Source organism: Thermobia domestica, chromosome 5 (genome assembly GCF_964235325.1).
Source record: "Thermobia domestica chromosome 5, izTheDome1.hap1.1, whole genome shotgun sequence".
In the NCBI taxonomy this organism is placed as follows: Eukaryota; Metazoa; Arthropoda; class Insecta; order Zygentoma; family Lepismatidae; genus Thermobia; species Thermobia domestica.
In genome coordinates, this window is record NC_137458.1 from 229,353,265 (window position 1) to 229,373,907 (window position 20,643).

General features: G+C 36.0%; 1 protein-coding gene across 1 annotated transcript in view; it reads left to right on the forward strand.

Annotated features, from left to right (window-relative positions):
• The first annotated feature begins 5,345 nt into the window (after positions 1 to 5,345).
• Positions 5,346 to 20,643, forward strand: part of LOC145685422 (phenoloxidase-activating factor 1-like) — a 52,131-nt gene continuing 36,833 nt past the window's right edge. Inside the window, exon 1 of the mRNA XM_081757816.1 lies at positions 5,346 to 5,355. Coding sequence (XP_081613942.1) covers positions 5,346 to 5,355 — 10 coding nt within the window. The remainder of the gene's footprint in view (positions 5,356 to 20,643) is intronic.

Here is a 20,643-nt window from a genome sequence, read left to right on the forward strand (position 1 = left end):
TTGCGTAATTGACCATTTGAAGAGAGTGACGGAGGATACGAAAAGTTTTCGTGAGCAAAGAAATCTTTGATGTCTCCAACTAGACTTTGACAAGCTATGTATAAGCGAGAAAACAGGCTACAGTCACTCCTTAAAATTGACTCCTTGAGTTCTTCTTCGTTCCTTCTTTTTGCGACGTGTGAAAAAGCGAAAGTTTATGTCTTTTAATTGGTTCTCATAAAGGCGTCTGGCATTCGATGAGCCGTTTCCGAACAAATGTTTTGTACTGTTGCTTTCCCAATTCTTCTGCTTTGAAGACAGACTCATCTGCTTTCTCATTCATAACAGCATAAGTGGCAACGCATATTAGCGCACCATTTTCGTCACTTATTCCTGCCTCTTTCTCAAATTCGGTTAGAAATCCTGCAATCACTGGTCCCGAAAGCATCCAACGCAGAAGAGCACTTTCATTATCAAATATACCAATGGCACCTCCTTCCCATTTTAGATCTTTATTCCATTGTTCATGTAACTGGTCGTGGGACATGTACGGATATTTACTGTTTGTCTTTGTTCCCACAAAATTACCTTTCTGAAATTCATCATATACTTATGGGTTTCGTACATTCAATTCTCCCAAAGACTTTACAAATACTGACATCCAACGGGCATAATTGATGTGATCCAGGGAGAACATCCAGGGACAAATCTGATCCAATGCACTACAATAGGAGGAACATTTCGCCGATCGAATACTGTCCAGCAAATAAAAAAGAAGTGATCCAAGGTTCATGGCCGTGTACTAAAATTTGAATTGGGCCGAGAAAAATAAATCATATAATATTATGCATAACACATATTTAAGAGTCGAAGGCTATCTTGGGTTTATGACGTCATATACTCGCCTTTCGCCTCAAAGAAAAGACAATAACTTATGTTACTTTATGATTCTACATACGAAAAAAGATATTGGTGGTTGTTGGACGTTTCTATCGTTTCTCTAATGCGAGAAATAAATAATTTTCATAATCCGTATGTAAGCCATGGCGTCATACTGTGTTTATGACGTCATATACTGGCTTCTAGACACAAAGGGGAGCTAATCACATGTTATGTCAAGATTCTTCACATCCAAAGAAAGATATTGGCGGTTATCGCATATTTCTATTATTTTTTCTGTGGCGCGAAATACCCACTTCTCATACCGGAGATAAACCGCGGCGGCCATCTTGGATTTATGACGTTATAAAGTGTTTTCAGCACTGACAGAAGATAAACACTTGTGATTTGCTATTCTCCACGTTAAAAGGAACATACTGGTATGGTACTATGTTTCTATCATCAAAGGGCCAATGGAACTACAAATGCCATATAACTACATCTACGGATACATTCGAACATTATTCACCAAAGTTCGACATTTAGTCCTACAAAAAATTGATTATCTCAGTTATTTGTTGACATACATCAATGATTCTGGTCGCGTTCGAAAGCTATTGAAATGACCTTTGACGATTGTTTCAAAGTATTTTTCCATAATCATAGCAGTTTCAAAGTTATTTGCTATAAAACATAGAAGATCGTTTTGAAAATAAACATTTTTCCAGTTTGAGACGCCATATTTAACAATGGCGGCAATATAAGGCAAGTATTTATAATGACAATAGAGGTACAATGTATTCTCTGCAAAATAAAGGAGAAATGAAGTTTCTACCTTGAATGGTAATGGAGTTATATAATTTTAAACTCAGTTAAGTCAAAATTCGTTGGCGGCCATATTGATGACGTCATATACCTAAAACAAGACCCCCGCCGAGGTGGTTCTATATCAGGATTTACCTCTTATTAATAGGCTTATCATCCCTGAAAGTGGCATGTTGGTATCACATTTTGCATGATCCAGTCGCTAAGCTACTACACTATAAATAAAAAAATAAAAATAAAAAAGTTGCTAAGGTGACTGTACAGAGTGCCAAATTCTACTTGGCTTCGGGGGCTGAAATCTCTAGCTATGACTCTGGATGGCCGTATTTTTTAAAACTGTTGATATGTGAAAAGTTTTAACGGAATGCCGAGCTCATAATTGCTGTATGGGAAGCTTTAACAATGATAAAGGCAAATAATTTTCAAACGTCGGATCGATCAAGCCCGTAAATGAGATATGAACTTCCTCCTCTGAATATTTGCAGTGTCTAGGTTGAAATTGCTAAGGGCAATTTTAAGTTTTCGTTGTTGGGAAAGATAGGGATATTTTGCTGATATTTACTGGTAGAGCCAGGTGTTTTGGGCTTCCTTGAAAGTAATTTTATGTGGTTAGGTATAACTCTTCCTTGTTGTTCAATGACTTATTTTTGTCCTTAATGATTCTATGTTTTTTGGTAGGGTATTTAGCCAGTATTAAAGTAACTGAAGTAAACGATGTAAGTTGATTCTCAAAATAATTTAGTGCAGTCATTATACATGATTATTAGTCCAGTAATTAAATTATATTATTGACGGTTTTATTCAAAGTAAATGATAATCTTGCATACTGTGTAAATTGAAGAAACTGATTTCCAATAAGAAAGTAATTTACTAATACATGTATTTTTATTTCAATAATGTCTTTGAGATAATGTTTGCGACATTTTCCATGTTACTTAATGTACATTAATATCATCGCAAAGGAAATCAGAATGTTGTAATTTAAAAAGTTGAACAAACACATTCACCTTGATAAACTAGTCCTATTTTACCCAAGACCGAAGAAGACGGACGTCATTACGCTGAAAACTCTCAAATGCTTTATGCAAATGTTTCTCGAGGAATCATTGTGAGTACCTAATTTTATCTATGTTGTCCTCGCTACGTGAATTTATTGAAAATTCTTGTGATTACTGAATCCTGTTTACTGGCTTGTTCGAGTGATGTCTGAATCACAATCAGGTCTCATTCCTTTGAAGTGTTGTTCTATGATGAAAGTTTTTGTTTTTCCAAGGAAAGTCTCCAAAGGAGAACATATCTGAAGCAAAGATGGAGTGAGTCAATGGGTCATGATTTGTGAGTTTGTTATTGGGTCGTGGTCAAAAGGACGTGACCCATTGCTACCTACAACTCACCGTGACCCACTCTGACCCACCATGACCCACTCTAACCCACCGACTTACTCAGACTCACTGACAGACATTACTGAGTCCATTGTAGACAGCATTTTCTGAACACTAGTGTTGTCTGTGTTTCATTTTCAATTCTTCATTTTTCATTTACTGCTGTTTACTTACCTGAGATGAGTATATCTAAGTGGAAAAAGAACTTGAGGTACTTTTGGATATTGATATTTGTAACTGTAACAGTGGTCGAAGTGAGATGCTATGCGGTGGTATGTTTTACAGCTTCTGGTTTCTCAGTGATGAAGACATACCGCCTCTGGTTTTTAAGTAATGAAGACATACCGTCACTGAAAAGTAGATGTTAATATACTTTCGATAACCCCATTTTTATACACAGTAATCAACGAATTGTTTTGCATATCAATAATTATATTTCTTATGTAGAAATAATTTCTGGTTTGGCAACACCAGCATTTTGTTATGTTTTCGATCTTTTTAAAATGAGCTGTCTGCAAAGAAGATCACCTCTTGCTCCTGTGCAAGAATTTGTGTTGTTTGTGTAGGTTACAGATAATGGTCACATGGCAGAAAGAAATCAGTAATGGGTTCAATCCAAACAAAAGGCAGTGAATTGAAGCGACTTGTTTAAACTGAAATCGGAAATTACAGTTTTGAGTTCGCCGGGACTTGTTCTGCGTCTACCTGAGTCCGCTATTTACGAATAAAATGTACTTTATGCAATCAAGAAATCTAATATTTTGCTTAAGTGTTCGGTCACTGTGTTGTGTGTCAAGAAAATTAAATTGATGGAGCTTATATACTTTCATTAAACGTATTATTGCGTCTTTCTAAATTAGATAACAACCTTCCGGGGATCTGGAATACCTCATTCGAGTGGGGAGTCAGCGGGAAATTGTTCAAAAATTATTAATATAAAAATGGTTCTGGAGCATTTTCGTATATAATTCTTTCTAATCAAAATAATGGGATATTTTTTTTGTTATTCGCAGAAAATTTGGGACGTGGACAAAGCCTCCCATGTTGTACCCGTAACGATGAGAAGTTCTTTCATGGTTTTGAGACATTATGTAAATAGAAATGCAATCTTTTAGGTAACATACTCTCAATGTATTTCAACATTTAGATAGCTGGGATGTCGAGCCAAAATCGTAATAAAACATACCGCTTCTGCTTTTTCTCCACTTCGAACGCTGGTAATAATAGCAATAGGACCTACTACCTGGCTATCGAGACACAGTCTTTGAGTCTTTAGAGGAGTTAACTACCGAAAAAAATGTATTTAAGAATCACGGTAATATATGATTTATTACATAAAAATGAAAGCAACTATGTATGCGTGATGATCACGGTCAAATGGCAAAGGCAAAAGAAATGACTTTTGGTATATTCTTAGACCCCAATTCCAACTGGGACGTTATCATATGGCTCTACTAAAGGGGAAGAGGGGAACCGAATTTTTATGAAAATTGAGGGTCTCACATGTCGTTCAACTTACGAGGTGGAGTTCAGTATAATAACTCTTTATTAAAAATAAACAGAACGTGTTCTAGTTTTTTTTTTAAATTTCTCTTTTATGTGAGGACTTTCTATATATGGGAAATTGGTAGTGGGTTGATTTGTAAAAATTATTGAGAACAATCGATATTAGTTGAGAAACAAATTGAGAAACAATTATCAATGAATACACAAAAAGTTACAGTGCCTCATATTGTATATCCTCTGCTTTCTAATGCAATAATTGCTGAAACTTATGTTTATTATATGGAGCGTTCAGAGCACAAAAGATTGAAGCCATAAGGTTGTGAGAAAAATTACTATAAAATTTGTACTGTAAGCTTAATTACATGGAAGTCTAAGTTTTCACGATATTCTTCATTATATTGAAAGCTTTACACCTTTTTTGTCCCTTACTTTCGTCCACTGTACCTTGATTTGAGACTTTCAAATTTTATCAAATTTTCAATGGAAAAGTATCTTTAATTTAACAAGGAAATATTTATATATGATAATTAAATTCAAACTCATCGTAATTTGCAACATGACAAATACTTTACCAAATTATATCGTAAATGTTACATCCAACGTTATTGTAACAGAGCTGTACTTGAGCGATTGACTTAGAAATTCAAACTCCAATTAGTGATAATTTTACAGCATTGTTTTATTACATGTGTAAACTCTTTATGCAATGTAAAGGAGGACGTAGATCATGGGTCAGAGTTGATGACGATGGGTTTCGATGGATAATGATTCAGAATGCGTCACGGTAAGTAGTGGGCCAGAGTGGCTCACGGTGGCACGGAGTTAATCATGGTGGGTAGTAGGTCAGAGTGGGTCATGGTGGATCTTGGGTCACTATGGGTGGGTGACCAGTTCATGGATCAAGTTTTCATTGACCAACACAATTTGAACAGTGATCAGAAATAACGAATTAAAAGAAGCATTATTCCTTCTGATCACTGTTCAGACACTGTGTCCTTTGTAACAACAGAAACAACCTTTGGAACAACGAAAATATCATAGTCTAATACTTCAAAGCTTTGAAAGTTCCTTGAGATTCCTCCATCAGTTCTTTAAGCCTGACGTATTAAACGAAAGTAACAATGCACTGTAGTGCCTTGCTTTGTTAAACAAGAGCATGTTTAACTATACACATAACTGCGATCTCAATTATTGCAAATAAACATGGATATTGCATTTGCTATAACTAGTGGTAGTTGGTATTTTTATAGTTTAATTGGTATTTATGGCCATAAGTCTTTTAATTACCTGATGATGTGACACCAGTGAGCACATAAGGTTGTAATGGAAAATGAGACTGATTTACATTGTTCAGTATGAAGCAACAGCCGGAAGTAGATTTGATTTAAAGAAAGTAAGTGTCTTTCCAAGAATAAAAGTTAGATTTTGTTCGCGAAAGATGATAGGTAAATATAGAAGTTCGTAGTAAAGCTATACGTGCAAGAGTAAAATTTTAAGGAGATGATAATAGAGTCAAGAAGCAAGGAAATGTGAAGCTAAAGGTACGGGACTTTTCGAACGCACTGTAAACAAGTGTTGAATGAGGTCTTTGTTTAATACCACACACGTTTTGAAGCAGAATCGTAAAACATGGAAATAAATAGACAATTTGAGCAAATTGCTTCCTCTATTTCCTTTGTTTTCATGCAAAGATGAGCCTCGTAACGAATCTTTACGCTACATTACAACAGAGATTAAACGTAGTCCTAAAAAGTATAGTTCATCAAACACAAATCAAATGTGTCTAGGGTTCTATGAAAAACAATTCACTGTGTTTGAAGTCTAGTGTTCAAGTAGTTTCGTGTGGCTCAGACGTAGTGAGCTAGGCCATAAATTGCATGAACCATGCATTATTTATACGAGAAGAACAATATACATGCTTTCTCGTATATTCTAATAATATGGACTTCCGGTATAAATCATGCTGACATTGCCAAATAATCTTGGTAGCTCCAAGCTAATTTAAATAGTTGAAGACCTATGTTTCCATACATATACCTAGCTGAGCCCTCTACGTTATGTGTGTTTCGTATTATTGACAGTAATATCGCTAATTCCAAGGTCTCTAGTGCCCGTTTTTACTTTATTATCCGTTACAAATAATTGGGGAGCCTTATAATTCTTTTAGTCTAAAATCCCTGGATTATTCCAAATTTTCCAAGTCACTTGTCAGAACAAAGTATATTTGAAGGTAGGCCGCTACGTTTGATAATAATTGAGTCGTCAGATAAGAACAAATTAAATTCATAAAATCGGTGTCTGTGTTGCTCACGGTAACTGCAGCATGCTTGAACCGATTCCCATGAAACATCTACAGATTGTTTGTTGCTTCAAAGTACAAGACAATTTCATTGGGGAAAAGAACGACAAAGAGGAGGGGATGAAAACACACTCTAAAAGCGGATGAAAATCGGACAAGAAATGACTGAGTTTCACAAGTTTCTTTATTAGTTCAGAGTACAAAGTCTTTAGGGAAGAATATTTGAGAAGGGCATCATTAGAAAAAAAGAAAGAACTCTAAAAATGAGTTGTGATTACTTTAATAAAATTCAGGGGTTTATAGCAATATTGCAGAATCTCTATACTACTATAAAACTAATACAATTAAGTCATTAATCCACTGATTTACCTCTGTGTTGTAACAATTTGCAAGTTAAATCACATGTCGTAAAATGTTTTATTGTCATCCTGAATTAACGGAAAAGTTTTATCGCAGGATTCCATGTTTGTCATTGATTGGTACTTTGGCATTTTAAGCTGCATCTTTCGGACGTATAACACCAGGAGGCACAACTTCTGACTTTTGCAGCAGGAAACTTTTTGTTTAACATGACCATCAATAAACTTGCAAACAGATACGTAACCTACTGTTACTGAAAAAATCGTACCGTAAATGCCGCTGTTTTGAAATGGAAAATATCTCGGTTTTAGCAAATGATTTCGTGGATCTATTAAAATACATTGACCATAAACTTTTAAAAGATAAGATGTGCTCAGACGAAATGTTTGCTACATAGTAGCCGGCATTTTCCGCACTTATGAAAATCTCATTTCATTCGCCCGACAAGTCCTATATTAAACACAAACAGTCGATTTTACTTGTCCTCGTTTCATTACTTCTGATTACAGAAAGAGAAGACACTTACAAAACGCTTATCAGGTTAGACAAGAAAACATCTCAGATTTATTCTCTTCTGAAACCTTACACTAACTTCAAAGTCATCTGTTGTCCTCTAGGGACTGCTTTTGCTCTTTCTTTACCTCTCATATGTAGAGTGAATCTTGAAGATAACGTAGAGTATACAATGTAATTTTTGTCATTATTGTTTTTATTCTCTTCTTAAATCTAACGTTTCAATTGTCCGACAAAGGTTAAAAGACAGGGTTCAGGTATGCTTGAATTAGTATCAACGTCAGGGCGTAGAAATGTTAACTCTTTCAGTGATAGCTAAATTAGTTTACACCACGACAAGCACCTTCAAATCGAAACTACTGTTTTACACTACAAAGTGCAACATTGTTATCAATATTCTTTAAGAAATGACCACACAATTCTATTTTGCATTCACGATCGTGGGGATGAAAAATTTGCAGCTTAAAAGAACGAAGGTTTCCTTCAGGATATCGTGAATTGCTGAGAGTCCTTCCTTATCCTCCCGTTTTGTCTCCTTTTCAAATACAGTATTTACGCGATCCTAAGACGCACTTCGTAAAAGAAATCATCACCAAAATCGACGTGCGACTTAGATTCTAGTTTTGCAAGTTTAGGTCTACATTTTGTACTGTTAGTAAGACTCAACTGAGAGTAGAAAACGATTATGTTTTGTCGGAGATAGCTAATCCCGTTAGTCATGATTCTGTACTCACATTTTTTTTGAAAAAATGGGAAATTGTTTTATGCGGAAAGTGGAAAATTGGAAACTGGAAACGGAAGAAAAAAGTGTCATTTATAGTTTTAAATGTTTATTTATCTTTTTCATTTTAAAAAGTCATTGCAGTGCAGCTTTTCCGTTTTCCCAAGGATGCGTCGTACATTTGAGGACGTCTTAGATGAGCGTAAATACGGTATTTAAAAATAGCCTGCAACCCTCTCTAATTGAAATCTATGTGTGAAACCACTAAACTTTTATTCTTATAAACTTTCAGCTGAGATGCTAATTTTACCAATTTGTTCTATGGTCCCTGACTTTGACCTCAGAAAACTATGTTGGAAAGCTTGGAAGCACTTACTATGGACAAAAGTGAACATACTGTTTAAAATTGTAAAGTTATTCTTCTCACAATTTCAACGTATTATTTGGTTTTACCTATTTCCTGTATACTGCAGCATTTTTGAAGTATTTTGTAGATATATAAATGAAAATGTAAGTTGTATATTTATACAAGAGAAAATTATACGAATGAAAAAGAGAAAAACACTCTCCATACATTTTACCTCAGTTACATATTCACCCATTTAAATGAAAGTAAACGTTATCAATACATATAAATGAAAGTAAAAGTTTCGTTTCAACAGAACTGAACACTACGTTTGAAAGTGAAAGAAATGTTTTCAAACCTCAGATACTTATTTCACTTAACCAATTTCAGGAATTTTCCAGAACTTTAAAATAGCATGTATACAAGGTTTATCAGATCACCCGTTCCAGGCATTTTGCTCAGCTCGTTGTGCACGTAGACCCTTCAAACAACAAACAATATTTGGTATCCCAAATAGTTCTCTGCAAGGCGACTATCACAGCGAAAGCAAGGAGTGAAATTGAGTGTTGCACATCATTTAGGAGGTTCGAAAATACTTTCAACGATATGTATTAAAAAGAACTGAAATGCCACTTGAAACTCTTAGCTGAACGCTTAATGCTATTATCAAGGTACGAATATCTAAAGCTAGTTTGACTTAGCTGAAGAACTAAATATCTTTCTTAGAGTAAACATATTTCTGCAATGCTTTAATCGCACTTGGTGTTTTTATTGTAATATTTGTAGTAGCAATAGTGATAGTTATAAACGTACAATACCAATTACGTTAAAATACTTGATAATTACTATAGTAGCAAATATACATGGAACACTGATGGTTAAATAAAAGTATATTAGTGGTTTGTACAGCCACTCAGAAAAGTATCTCCGCCTTTAAGCGCTCTAATTCCATTACTTGGGGTCCAGCTCATTTGCAATTGAGAGAACGCCTACACAGATGCAACCTAACTTACACGTAACTTTTCTACGTATTGACAGCAGTTGGTAGCACAGAGGCAAGCTTTTATGCAAGTAAAATTGTGATTAGATGACGCACGAAACATTTCTACAATCTCAGATCAATCTCCCTTTCAGAGTGTGTTTTCCAATGAACATCATATGTTAATCTGAATATTGTTGTGTATGTAATGTATTATTTCATTATATACTGTAATTCAAAGAAATAAAAACATGATTACACATGAATTAGAAAATGCTTGAAATTAGGCGAAAATATCAAATCTAGAACAACTGCTGGAAATAGGTTTCTAAATCACTGTCTCCATTGACAGACCTACAGTTCTCCTTATTTCAAATCTGTTTCTTTCCAGGGAAGAGAAGATCTTGCTTATGACACTGAGTATGCATTGAGATTGAAATTGCAACAGGAACAGTTCAAAAAGTTCCAGTTTGACCGGGATTCGAACTCGGGTCTACCGAATGGATGTTAAATGTGCTAACCAGCCATTTAACCTTCCACCTAAACTAATAACTAGTTAAAATCGTTTCATGGAAAAATATAAACAAGATACTCAAATATAACAAAAACAAACAAGTATAAACAAAATATAAATAAAAATATAAATAAGAAAATAATGTATAAGCAACTTGTGTGAGTGCCTTAATGCCTTACTCGAGAATTCTTTGTTTAACTCAAAAACATGTTAAATAGACGTTGCACAATGAGGAAAATATGGAATGTTCTACAAGTTGAGGCTACGCTATCGCAGAGCCCTAACTTGTGGGGAGGCAACTGTCCCCCAGATAAGCTCCCTGCCGTTCGAGGCGGCCTATTTTGAGACAAAATTGTCTTACTCCATATACGATACGAACATGAAACTACAAATGAAACATCAAATATTGCCGCTACATTACATAAACAAAACAGCATACAAGAGGTAAATAGAACGAAAATGAGTCATGGACCCATTTCAGTAATATTTATTCGCATGGCTTTGATATTTATCAGTACTATCCCCTTAATAAGCTGTAATGTATGGAATTGGCTCTGGGAATAACTAACGGAACCGGAGACCTTGCCGTGCGAGAGAGCCCACAGGCTGTGGGGGCCCATAAAAATTAGGTGAAATTTGTAGATTGCGGGCCCAATAATTAGAATATCAACTTTTTCTAGGGGACCCAAATAAGCTTATTAATGATTGACCCCACCACCAGTAAAGAATCTAAGTTACGGCGCTGGTCGTCGTTTGCAAGGATGGTCCCGATATACATTACATTTCGTCTTTACCATATCTTGTAACTTCCAAAGAAGAATAGACGACATAAATTATTTTCGCATTCTTTGAATTGTATCAACACGTGTAGAAATAGACAGTTCTATGTTTATGTTCCATAACTACTATTTTCTTTTCTTATATTCATATGAGGAGTTTGTGGCAAATTGAACCGGTGGTACTAGCCGAGTGATCTCGGGCGTTCGGCTTCTGATCATGAGGCGCAATCCACTAGGATTCGAATTCCTCTGAAGAGCAAAGTCGGAATTTTAACTGTCCTCAGTATTTCTGTGTTTGTGTTCCTGGAGTGTCTGGAATACATCGAAAGGACATGAAGTGCCAGACACGAACAGTACTCTGGTTGGGGCGATTTGTTTTAAAAAATGTGAAAATAGGAAACTCCCATTGCAGCTACTTGGGTTGTTCAAATCCCATCGTGGTTATTAGTATTTTTTTCTGAATGAGAATATAATGTTTATGTAATTGGTATTGTAATTAGTTTATTCCTTCATTTTTATTATTATTATTATTAATATTATTATTATTATTATTATTACCTCAATGGAAAGAAAAAGTAATATAGTCGAAGGTATTCATAGGATTAGAAAAGTTATAGAGTATGTCAGATGTTTCTTAGGTTTACACATAAACGCAATAATATTATTACGTTTATGGATTTACAGATACAATTATCTTTTCATGACAACAAGAAATAGAATATGAAGATTTGTTAGCTGATAACAGTAATGCACTTTGTTTCGCCCTTCTTCTAAGTAGAAAGGTGAGGTGACATCTTAAATAGGATCATTCTTGTGACAAGTTATCCCTATTGTAAGTTCGATTAGTATTTGCAATTTGTGCACAGCTAGGAACAATTCCTTTGAACTCATTTTTGGCGCATACTACAGGAGTGAGGACGTGTTTAGCCCTTATGTGTTATCAATTCTTATCCAAACACGTTACTTGCCAGACAGTTACGAACGTTAATACGGATGACGTAATTTTGTGTTGTTGCCATTTTATCTGTAAAGGAACTTGTCTCAACTCTTAGACCCAGAAAAATTGAATATTTTTGATGTTAGTATACATCAGAAGTTCCAATTTTGCAGATTAGAGAAGTTTACTGATTTGCCACAGCCGGAATCAAACTCGCGTCCCAATCGATATGAAACTAGCACTTAAGCCACTACTCTAAGACATCACTGTTCTGAGAGAAAGACAAAATGGAGCTGTAGTAAATTCAGTAATCACGCGCTTTTACGATTCCAGTGTAATAATGCTGAAACTTTCTTTGTGTTGGTCTGCGTACCTTGTTTTGGGACTTTCAAATTTCATCCGTTTTTGCACTGAAAAGTATCGATAATTTAACAAGGAAATAATTAGACTATGATAATTTAATTGAAATTCATCGTAATTTTTCCCATGAAAAACATTTTACCATTTTATATCGTAAAGGTCAAATCCATCATTATTGTAACAGAGCGGTGCTTGAGGGGATAGACCGTAGAAATTCAAACTCCGGTTAGGCTTGGTGTAGCGTGGAAGTAAACAAATGAAAAGCAACAGGATAATATTTCCCTCCTCTAAACGCTCTAAAGTGGAGTGTGTTGATTATTCAACAAAAGACTTGAATTCTCATCAGAAAATTCGTAAAATATAAAATATGTAGCCAAGTTGCAGTTTGCAAAAATAATATTAATATTATTATTATTATTATTAATAATAATAATAATAATAATAATAATAATAATAATAATAATAATAAACGAATAACAGAATTACAAAATCAATTACGTAAACAATACCTTCCAATTAAGGAAAAATGATTGTCAAGACGCCGGGCCGAAACTAGTGGGGCAGGGGGGCCACTGCCCCCCAGAGAAGCTCCCCGCCGTTCGAGGGGTTCCCATTTTAAGACATAATTGTCTTACTCCATATACGATACGAAAATGAAATTATAAGTAAAGCATCAAACTGATTCGCTACATTACATAAACAGAACAGAACAATAAAGGTAAATAAAACAATAATGGGTCGTGGGCCCATTTCAGTAAAAAATTGTCTACTATTAGGATCACTATAAATAATATATATTTATATATTATTGTCAGATTTGTCAATATTGTCCCCTTAATTAATTTGTCGTGTATGAAACGGGCCCAGAAGCGTAACTAACGACCCCGCAGACCTTTGTGTGCGGGAGATTCCAAACATTTCAGATATCCTCTGATCTTATTGGCCGATAACGATAGGACATCTAGAGTCATGATCTATATATAGCGAAAAGTAAGGCCAACTTTTGTCGGCTCTCTTGGTGGAGAATTCTAGAGCAACGTTCTAGTAATGAAAATAGTTTTGGCGAGGGTTCAAACCTTGCCCAAGAATTTTTTTTAAAATTTTCATAACACTTTTTTCATTAAAACAAACTTGCAGTTTCAATATACGGATCCATAATAAAACTAGTACTACTATTACTACTACTACTAATAATAATAATAAAATAATAATAATAATATAATAATAATAATAATAATAATAAAATAATAATAATAATAATAATAATAAGAAGAAGAAGAAGAAAAAGAACGGGTTAGAAGTACCGCAGGGGTTGGTTAGGTTCTGTTCTCTTGCTCAATTTTTTCTGTACATTTTACATGATCAACTCTTAACAGCTGGCTAAGGTGGCGCGCGAATGCTGAAACTCTTGGGATCGGCGTAAATGCTGCGGCACTTCTTCTTTGGAAATTAGAACTTACGGTGAGGAAGAATAGTAGTAATATAAATCGGGAGCAGTTAAAAACGATTAGATAGCCTCAACTTGAAAAACGTTTCGTAATATTTTCCTCATTAACAAAGGTCTATATAACTTGCTTTTGAGTTAAAGCAGGAAATCTCGAGTAAGTCATTGTGACACTCATAAGAAACGTCTTCTCATACCACCATTAGTAGTTTGTATAGTGTTACATGCAACGATTTTAACTACCTAAAAGTTTAGGTAAAAGATTAAGTGACGCTGTAGGTAAATGGTTAGCGTATTGAACTTCTGTTCGGCGGGTTCGGGTTCGAATTCCGGCCAGGTTGGAACTTTAGCAAATGTTTCAATTTCAATACATACTCAGTGTGACAACAAAGATCTTCTCTTCTACAGAGAGAAAAAGATGTTGGAATGAGGAGAATTGGAGAAGGTCTTTCACTGAAGGCAATCATTTACTAACTTATTTCCAGCCGTTGTTCTAGATTTGATATTTTCAGATACTTTCAAGTATTTTCTGATTCATGTGTGGTCAGTATTTATGTTTCTCGAAACGTAGAGTATATAAAGAAATAATATATTACATACACAGCAATATTAACTCGTCGTTACACGCACCCGTGGCAAATTACCGCAGTTTTGCAAAAACACCTGCACTTTTCTTATTCTAAGACAATAGGGGCGGAGGGGCCGAGTTATCCCCTACCCACCCCACCTCTACCTGACCCTGACCGGTTTTGCCAGTCACGCGCATGGTTCGGGAGTGGAAGGTTGTGCATTGGCCACCGTGAGCAAATTGCTAACGGCGCGTGTAACCACGTAGAGATTGTTGTGAGCAGGCTGCTAACGGGCGTGTTGTAGTGTTAAGTGTTGTATTTTAAGGGCCGTTTGCTCATTCTTTAAACGTATTGTTTGAAGAGTAGAACAACAGGTGGCACTAGTATCGTACAAAGCAGCAAAGAACAAGTATATTGTATTACTTTCCATATGGCACTACGATGATGAGATTGATGAAAGTACAGGTGATGCATGCAAACCATCAGTTACCTTCTACAACAAAAACAAATGTGTAGATGTCAGTGACGCCATGCAAAAAGAGTATAGCGTATCGAGTGTATCAAATCGCTGGCCACTAACCATGTTTTTCTTTGAATTTAATGTTGGTGGAACAAATTCGTTTGTTATTTGGAAATCCGACAACATGGGAGATATTGAATTCAACAAGCCTGCAAGAAAAGACTTCTTAAAATCACTTGGCCGACAGCTTCTTTTGGATCATGCGCAAAGAAGAATAGCTACAAACTAGCCAATCGCAAGATCAATAAAGGACCGGCTAGTTGAAATATTCCAACTTCAGCCAATTAGGCAACAACCTCAAGCAGCACCTGATCAGCGAGGTCACAATAGAGTTTGCGGTATCTGCCCTCGTAGAAAGATTTTTTTTTATTCGCTCAACCGCGTTACTGTCAGCCGGTGCCTTGAGCATTCAAAACCGGCGAAGTATCATCATTGTGAATGATTTCTCTTTTGGGTTTATTTATTTCATAATTTTGAAGAAGGAAAGGAATGCGGAAAAGGGCGTGAAACCAAAACAAGGGATTGGACAAAAAAAGTAAAGATAAAACGAACAAAAAAAAATAACTAAACTTAATATTTGCTTAACTCTACTCTCATTTCTAGTCTTGTGAGATTTTGTGTGTTTTTTGTTTTATTGGATTTGAGTTTGTTACGTGTGTGTTGTTTTGTATGTCGTATGTTTTGTGTTTTCGTGTTTACCTATTGGTCATCTTGTTCTTTCTTCTTTTCTTCAGGTTTTCACTCTGTATGTTTGGTTTTTCTGGTTTCTGCCTGCATTTCTCTCCTGTGTGTTCTTTTCACATTTGCACTATTTACACTGGCTTTTCACCTTTATATTTTACCTCTTTTCACTATCCTGCATCAACACTACACTACACTCACTACAGATATTGACACTGACTGCTTTAGATGAAATCACTAACCTTCACCAACTAGTACTTACACTATGAAACACACACACTACACTTACTTTTATCTAAATTTTCGCATTTTCAAAACTTTTAATTTTCTGATGCTTCTATATAAGCGTTTCCTGTTACTTTTGCTTTGATGCTTTAGTGTTCTCAGTTGCGTATCAATGCCAGTTTCCACCTATTTGTAGAAAGAAAAGAAAAACTACCGTCTTATGCATCAACTGCAACACTCCGAAATGCACGGAACATAAGACCATCATGTACAAACTGCACCGAGCGTGGCCAAGGACCAGCTGCAAACCAAGGATATTATAAAATAGAGGATCTGCCCATACGTATCTTCATCATATGAACTCAATGAAACCAAAAAACAACCGAGCATCGTCTGAGCCGGCACGTCTGACCGGCTACTCTCGTTTCCGCCATAATTGTTGTCTCGAAACATTGCGATCTTAATGGCGTGGAGTGGGCAGAGTAGGTGTGGCGAAGCTGTGACGTACGGCTTCACGATTTTGTTGTATGGGTAGATCCTCTATTTTATAACATCCTTGCTGCAAACGATAAGGACGGAGAAGGTGACATGTAAATATACGTTCTAAATTTCACTGGACTAGTTTCATAACATCACTGTACTAGCACATCAATTATGTTTTTGTACATTTTTTTGTATTTGTAATAACAAAACGTGTGTCAATATGGCGGAGAAAATTTCCTATAGCCCAAACAGCTAATGCGGCAATCTGCTCACAGCGCGTGTTCTGGCGTTACTTTGTAAATCAAAGAGTGCAGCAATATGCTAACGTGGCGTGTTCTCGCGTAGCAATAGAACATTCAAAAACAGTGAAAACATAACAAAAATTTTCTCAAAATCTTTAGGTTAATCTTTTTTTAGGTACTCAAAAGTGTCTATAATAAGCTAAGAAGCCAAAATTTCATAGAATAAATTTTTCACTGTCAATAAAAATGTACGAATACTGATATTAACTATCAAAACTTGCGTGAGCAAATTGCCGTCATGGCGTGTCCTCATGTTACAATTGGGGGCGTGTACTGACGTGTTAAGATAAATAGACGGTATTCTTTGGAAAACACGATCCGAACCATAGAGATTTATCTTAGAATGGAAAACTGTTTCGTTAGTCTCATACTTTACAATTTTACCTGGATAAACACCTGGAACAGGGCTACCAACTGCTGTCAGTGCCGAAAAAAGTTACGTGTGGGTTGGGTTGCATCTGTCTAGGCGTTTTCACAACTACAAATTTCCTGGACCCCAAGTAATGGATTTAGAGCACTCAGGGGGAAGATATTTTTATGGTTGAGTGTACAAGGAATAACAATGGCTACTCAAATCGTAAACATGAAATACAATTCGATAATTGAAGCTAGTTCAAAAGGAAAATAATGAAAGTCTTCACTTCCTTTTCAGAGGCCAACAAAAGTCAGCAGGAATGTTAATATTCCTCCTTCCCTGATATATTTTCTCCATGCGTTTATTGTCTAGTATAATGTCTCTTCGTGTTCCTCACTGTATTGTCCCAAGTTAATTGAGAGGTAACTGAATTGGCGATGAAGAAAGTGTTGCTACACATATATGTTACATTGTAATCGTCGGAAATGTTGTAGCGCATCACTGACCAGCTCTTCGTAGTTCTCAGGCTTTTTATTTCTCAAAAAAGGGTTGATTACATTGTCAAAACTTGTCCACGCAAGCAGTCCAACTTCACACATCGTTTTTTCAAAACCTGCATAATTCATCAAGTTCCGTACCAACGGCCTTGTAAATACTTATTCAGTTTCTCCTCTGTTAGTGTTGCAGACTTGTTACCAACGTGTTTGAAGCCTATGCAATTTTTGTCAGAAGCCTTCACGAATTGTTTCATATCCTTAACTTTATATGTAAAGCGGAAGTAAGACACTTACGGTACAAAGAGAATTTTTTCTCACCACTGGCGAATATACTTCTGGTTGGACACAGCTGTTGGTCCATTCATAGGGAAAGAAATTTGCCCTTCTCTCCCATTCACATAGGAAGCAAGTCATTCTTGTATAAGCAGTCTGTATCTCAAACAATAGACCAATAATCTTGAAATCAACATTCAAAAGCAATTTGTGTTCACCATACTTCAATTTTCAAAGAAACGCCGCACACTCTGATAGGTTTCATTCATTACTACCGAATGTGCCACAGGGGAAGATGGGGCGTGGCGCGTTACAAATCAGAGACGTGGACAATGAGTAAAGGTGAAATGTACCTAGCTGGAAGCATTTGAAATGTGGTGTTGGTGCAGAATGCTAGGCATATCATGGACCGAAAGGAAAAGGAGTGAAGACGTACTAGAGGAGATTAATGAAAGACGACAGCTCATAAACATAATATGAAAAACAGGAACAGCATGCTTGGCCATCATATTCGGCACTCCTATTGGATCACTGTACTGACAGAGGGAAAGGCAGAAGGAAAACCAGGAAGAGGAAGACCAAAGATATAATATCTAGGTGCAGTTACTATGAAGAGATCTTATCAAAATACAAAACAGCTATCCCAAGCGATAGACATGTTTTACAATTTCCATGTTGCCACCAACCTATGTTAGCGGTGAACAAGAAGAAGACCCAGGTGATTGAGATCACTCTGTGTAATTTGATTACTATTTTCAGTGGTTCCTAGCGATACTTAAACATTGCATAATTTTGGCCTTAATATTTTATGTCGGAGCAACTGTCACATTTGAAAGCTGGAACAGGGATTGGGAGGTGTAATTGCTCAGTGAAGGTTGGCACACTCAAGGTTATTCCCAGTGTTTGTACTGTGTTCTTTAATATTCACAAAAACAGCAGTCCGAGGTATGGTCCCCCTGATGTCTCCAAACTATAGGTGTGGCAAACTGTATATATTTCTTAACACCTTTCATCCACAATCGTAAGCTTTCAACGCAAGACCGACACACAATGTGAGGCATGAAACCCTGGCCTTGGTCACCGATATCCATACCAAAGTACATCCGGTATGGTACCTTCACAAATGTACTTATCTTCTGTCGCTAGTTTTCAAGACTAAACCTGCCACAAATATAATAAAATCAATCTGGGTGATTTACGCATCCTCAATTCGCCATGATATCAACGTGTTCTTTTCTAGCAACTGCAAAGCAGATACATGAATGGCTGCAGAGCAGACAACAACACTTCCTCATTCAACTTATAAATGTCTGCTACATTATTTTCACTTACATTGTTGTACGTCCAGGCATTACAACATTTTGCGAGGTATGATTCGTATGTACAGCAGCGTATTTAGGGGTAGCTATCGGGCTCCAGCCCCCCTAAATAAATTTGTTATATGCACAACTTCATTGAAATTTGTCGGCATCCAAAAATGTAACTGCTTGTTCATGTGTTGTGAAGAGCCCCCCGCCCGAAACAAGATCCTAAATACGCCACTTCGTATCTACCAACTACTACTTGTTTATTCATCAGTCATAAAATAATTCTTTCAAATTGTGTAGAAACCTGATATGCTAGGAAAGAGCTTACGTATTTGGATTCTAGAGGGAAAATAGCATCAGAAACAGTTTTTGAATGTGAGCCATAAAATCATGCATGAAAATAAAAATAGGAAACGCAGGGTGTTAGCGTCGAATTGTTGCAAATATTAGTGCCACGGTGTCTGAGATAGTGAGTGGCAGTCCCGAAGGTCTTTAAGTTCAGCTGCCACTGGAGAAAAAATATGTCTCTGTCACCATGAGGTGGGATTGAGAAAGGATGAAATGTAAAAACAACCGAAAATTTCCGATAATAGTGTTTAATTCACGGTTTTGGTGTCGTCAAGAAAAATATTTTCAGACCCAATGACTTTTAACCCAGTTTGAACCTTTATCGGCTTTTGGTAAACATGGTATGAGTTGACATTAAGATTATTTATCATTACATTTTCATTGCAGAGCATATCTTAAGGTGGGAAGGGTTCAAATACTTCTTAAAGTCTACCTTACATGTAGGAAAACTAGAAATTTCAGCTAGTGATATATAAAACAAATATGATGCACACACTCAACTTCCTTACAGCAACGAATAAAAATTAACTTAACTTAGTAATTAAACAACAGAAAATGTTATAAAAAATGGATATCAAAAGAAACGGACAACATAAATAAAAAGAAAATGATATGGGAAAATTTATTGTGATTGATGTATGAGTACTCTTTTTAACATATATACTTGGTTATTTCTGGACATGATCATCAAGAACCTGCAGAACGTTGCTGGTACCGTAATAAAAGATTCATTAGAAACACTCTGTAAAAATTTACCCCTGAGAATGGGCACCTCACTGTGGTTAAAACCACAGTGGAAGTTATTTTTTTAAGGTGAAGAAAAGAAAAAATCTCTGGGCAAGGTCCACATTGGATGGGGAACGATTGGTTAGTTGTAATCAAAATCTTTGAGTTGTCGCAATAATACTAGCAGCTGTATGTGGGTGGGTCCTTTCACGGATTAGAATTATAGAACCTAGCATTCCTCTAAGTCGAATTTGCATAGCAGGTCGCAGACTATTTACTGTTTTGCAATGGACATCTACTGTAACTGTTCGTCCCAGCTCTAAAAATTCGACAAGAATCACATTATTTTTCGTCCAAAAACACAGTTGTCATACTTTTGTCAACTAAAGGCATTTGTTTGAATCTCTCCCTTTTAGCAAAACAAAAGCAACCAAGCTTAACCAGTCTTGTCAGTCATAATTAGATGCACAATTTCCAAAACACTTCTGGAAACTCTTCGTCGAGTTTAGTTATTGTGAACTGACAATTGGAGCG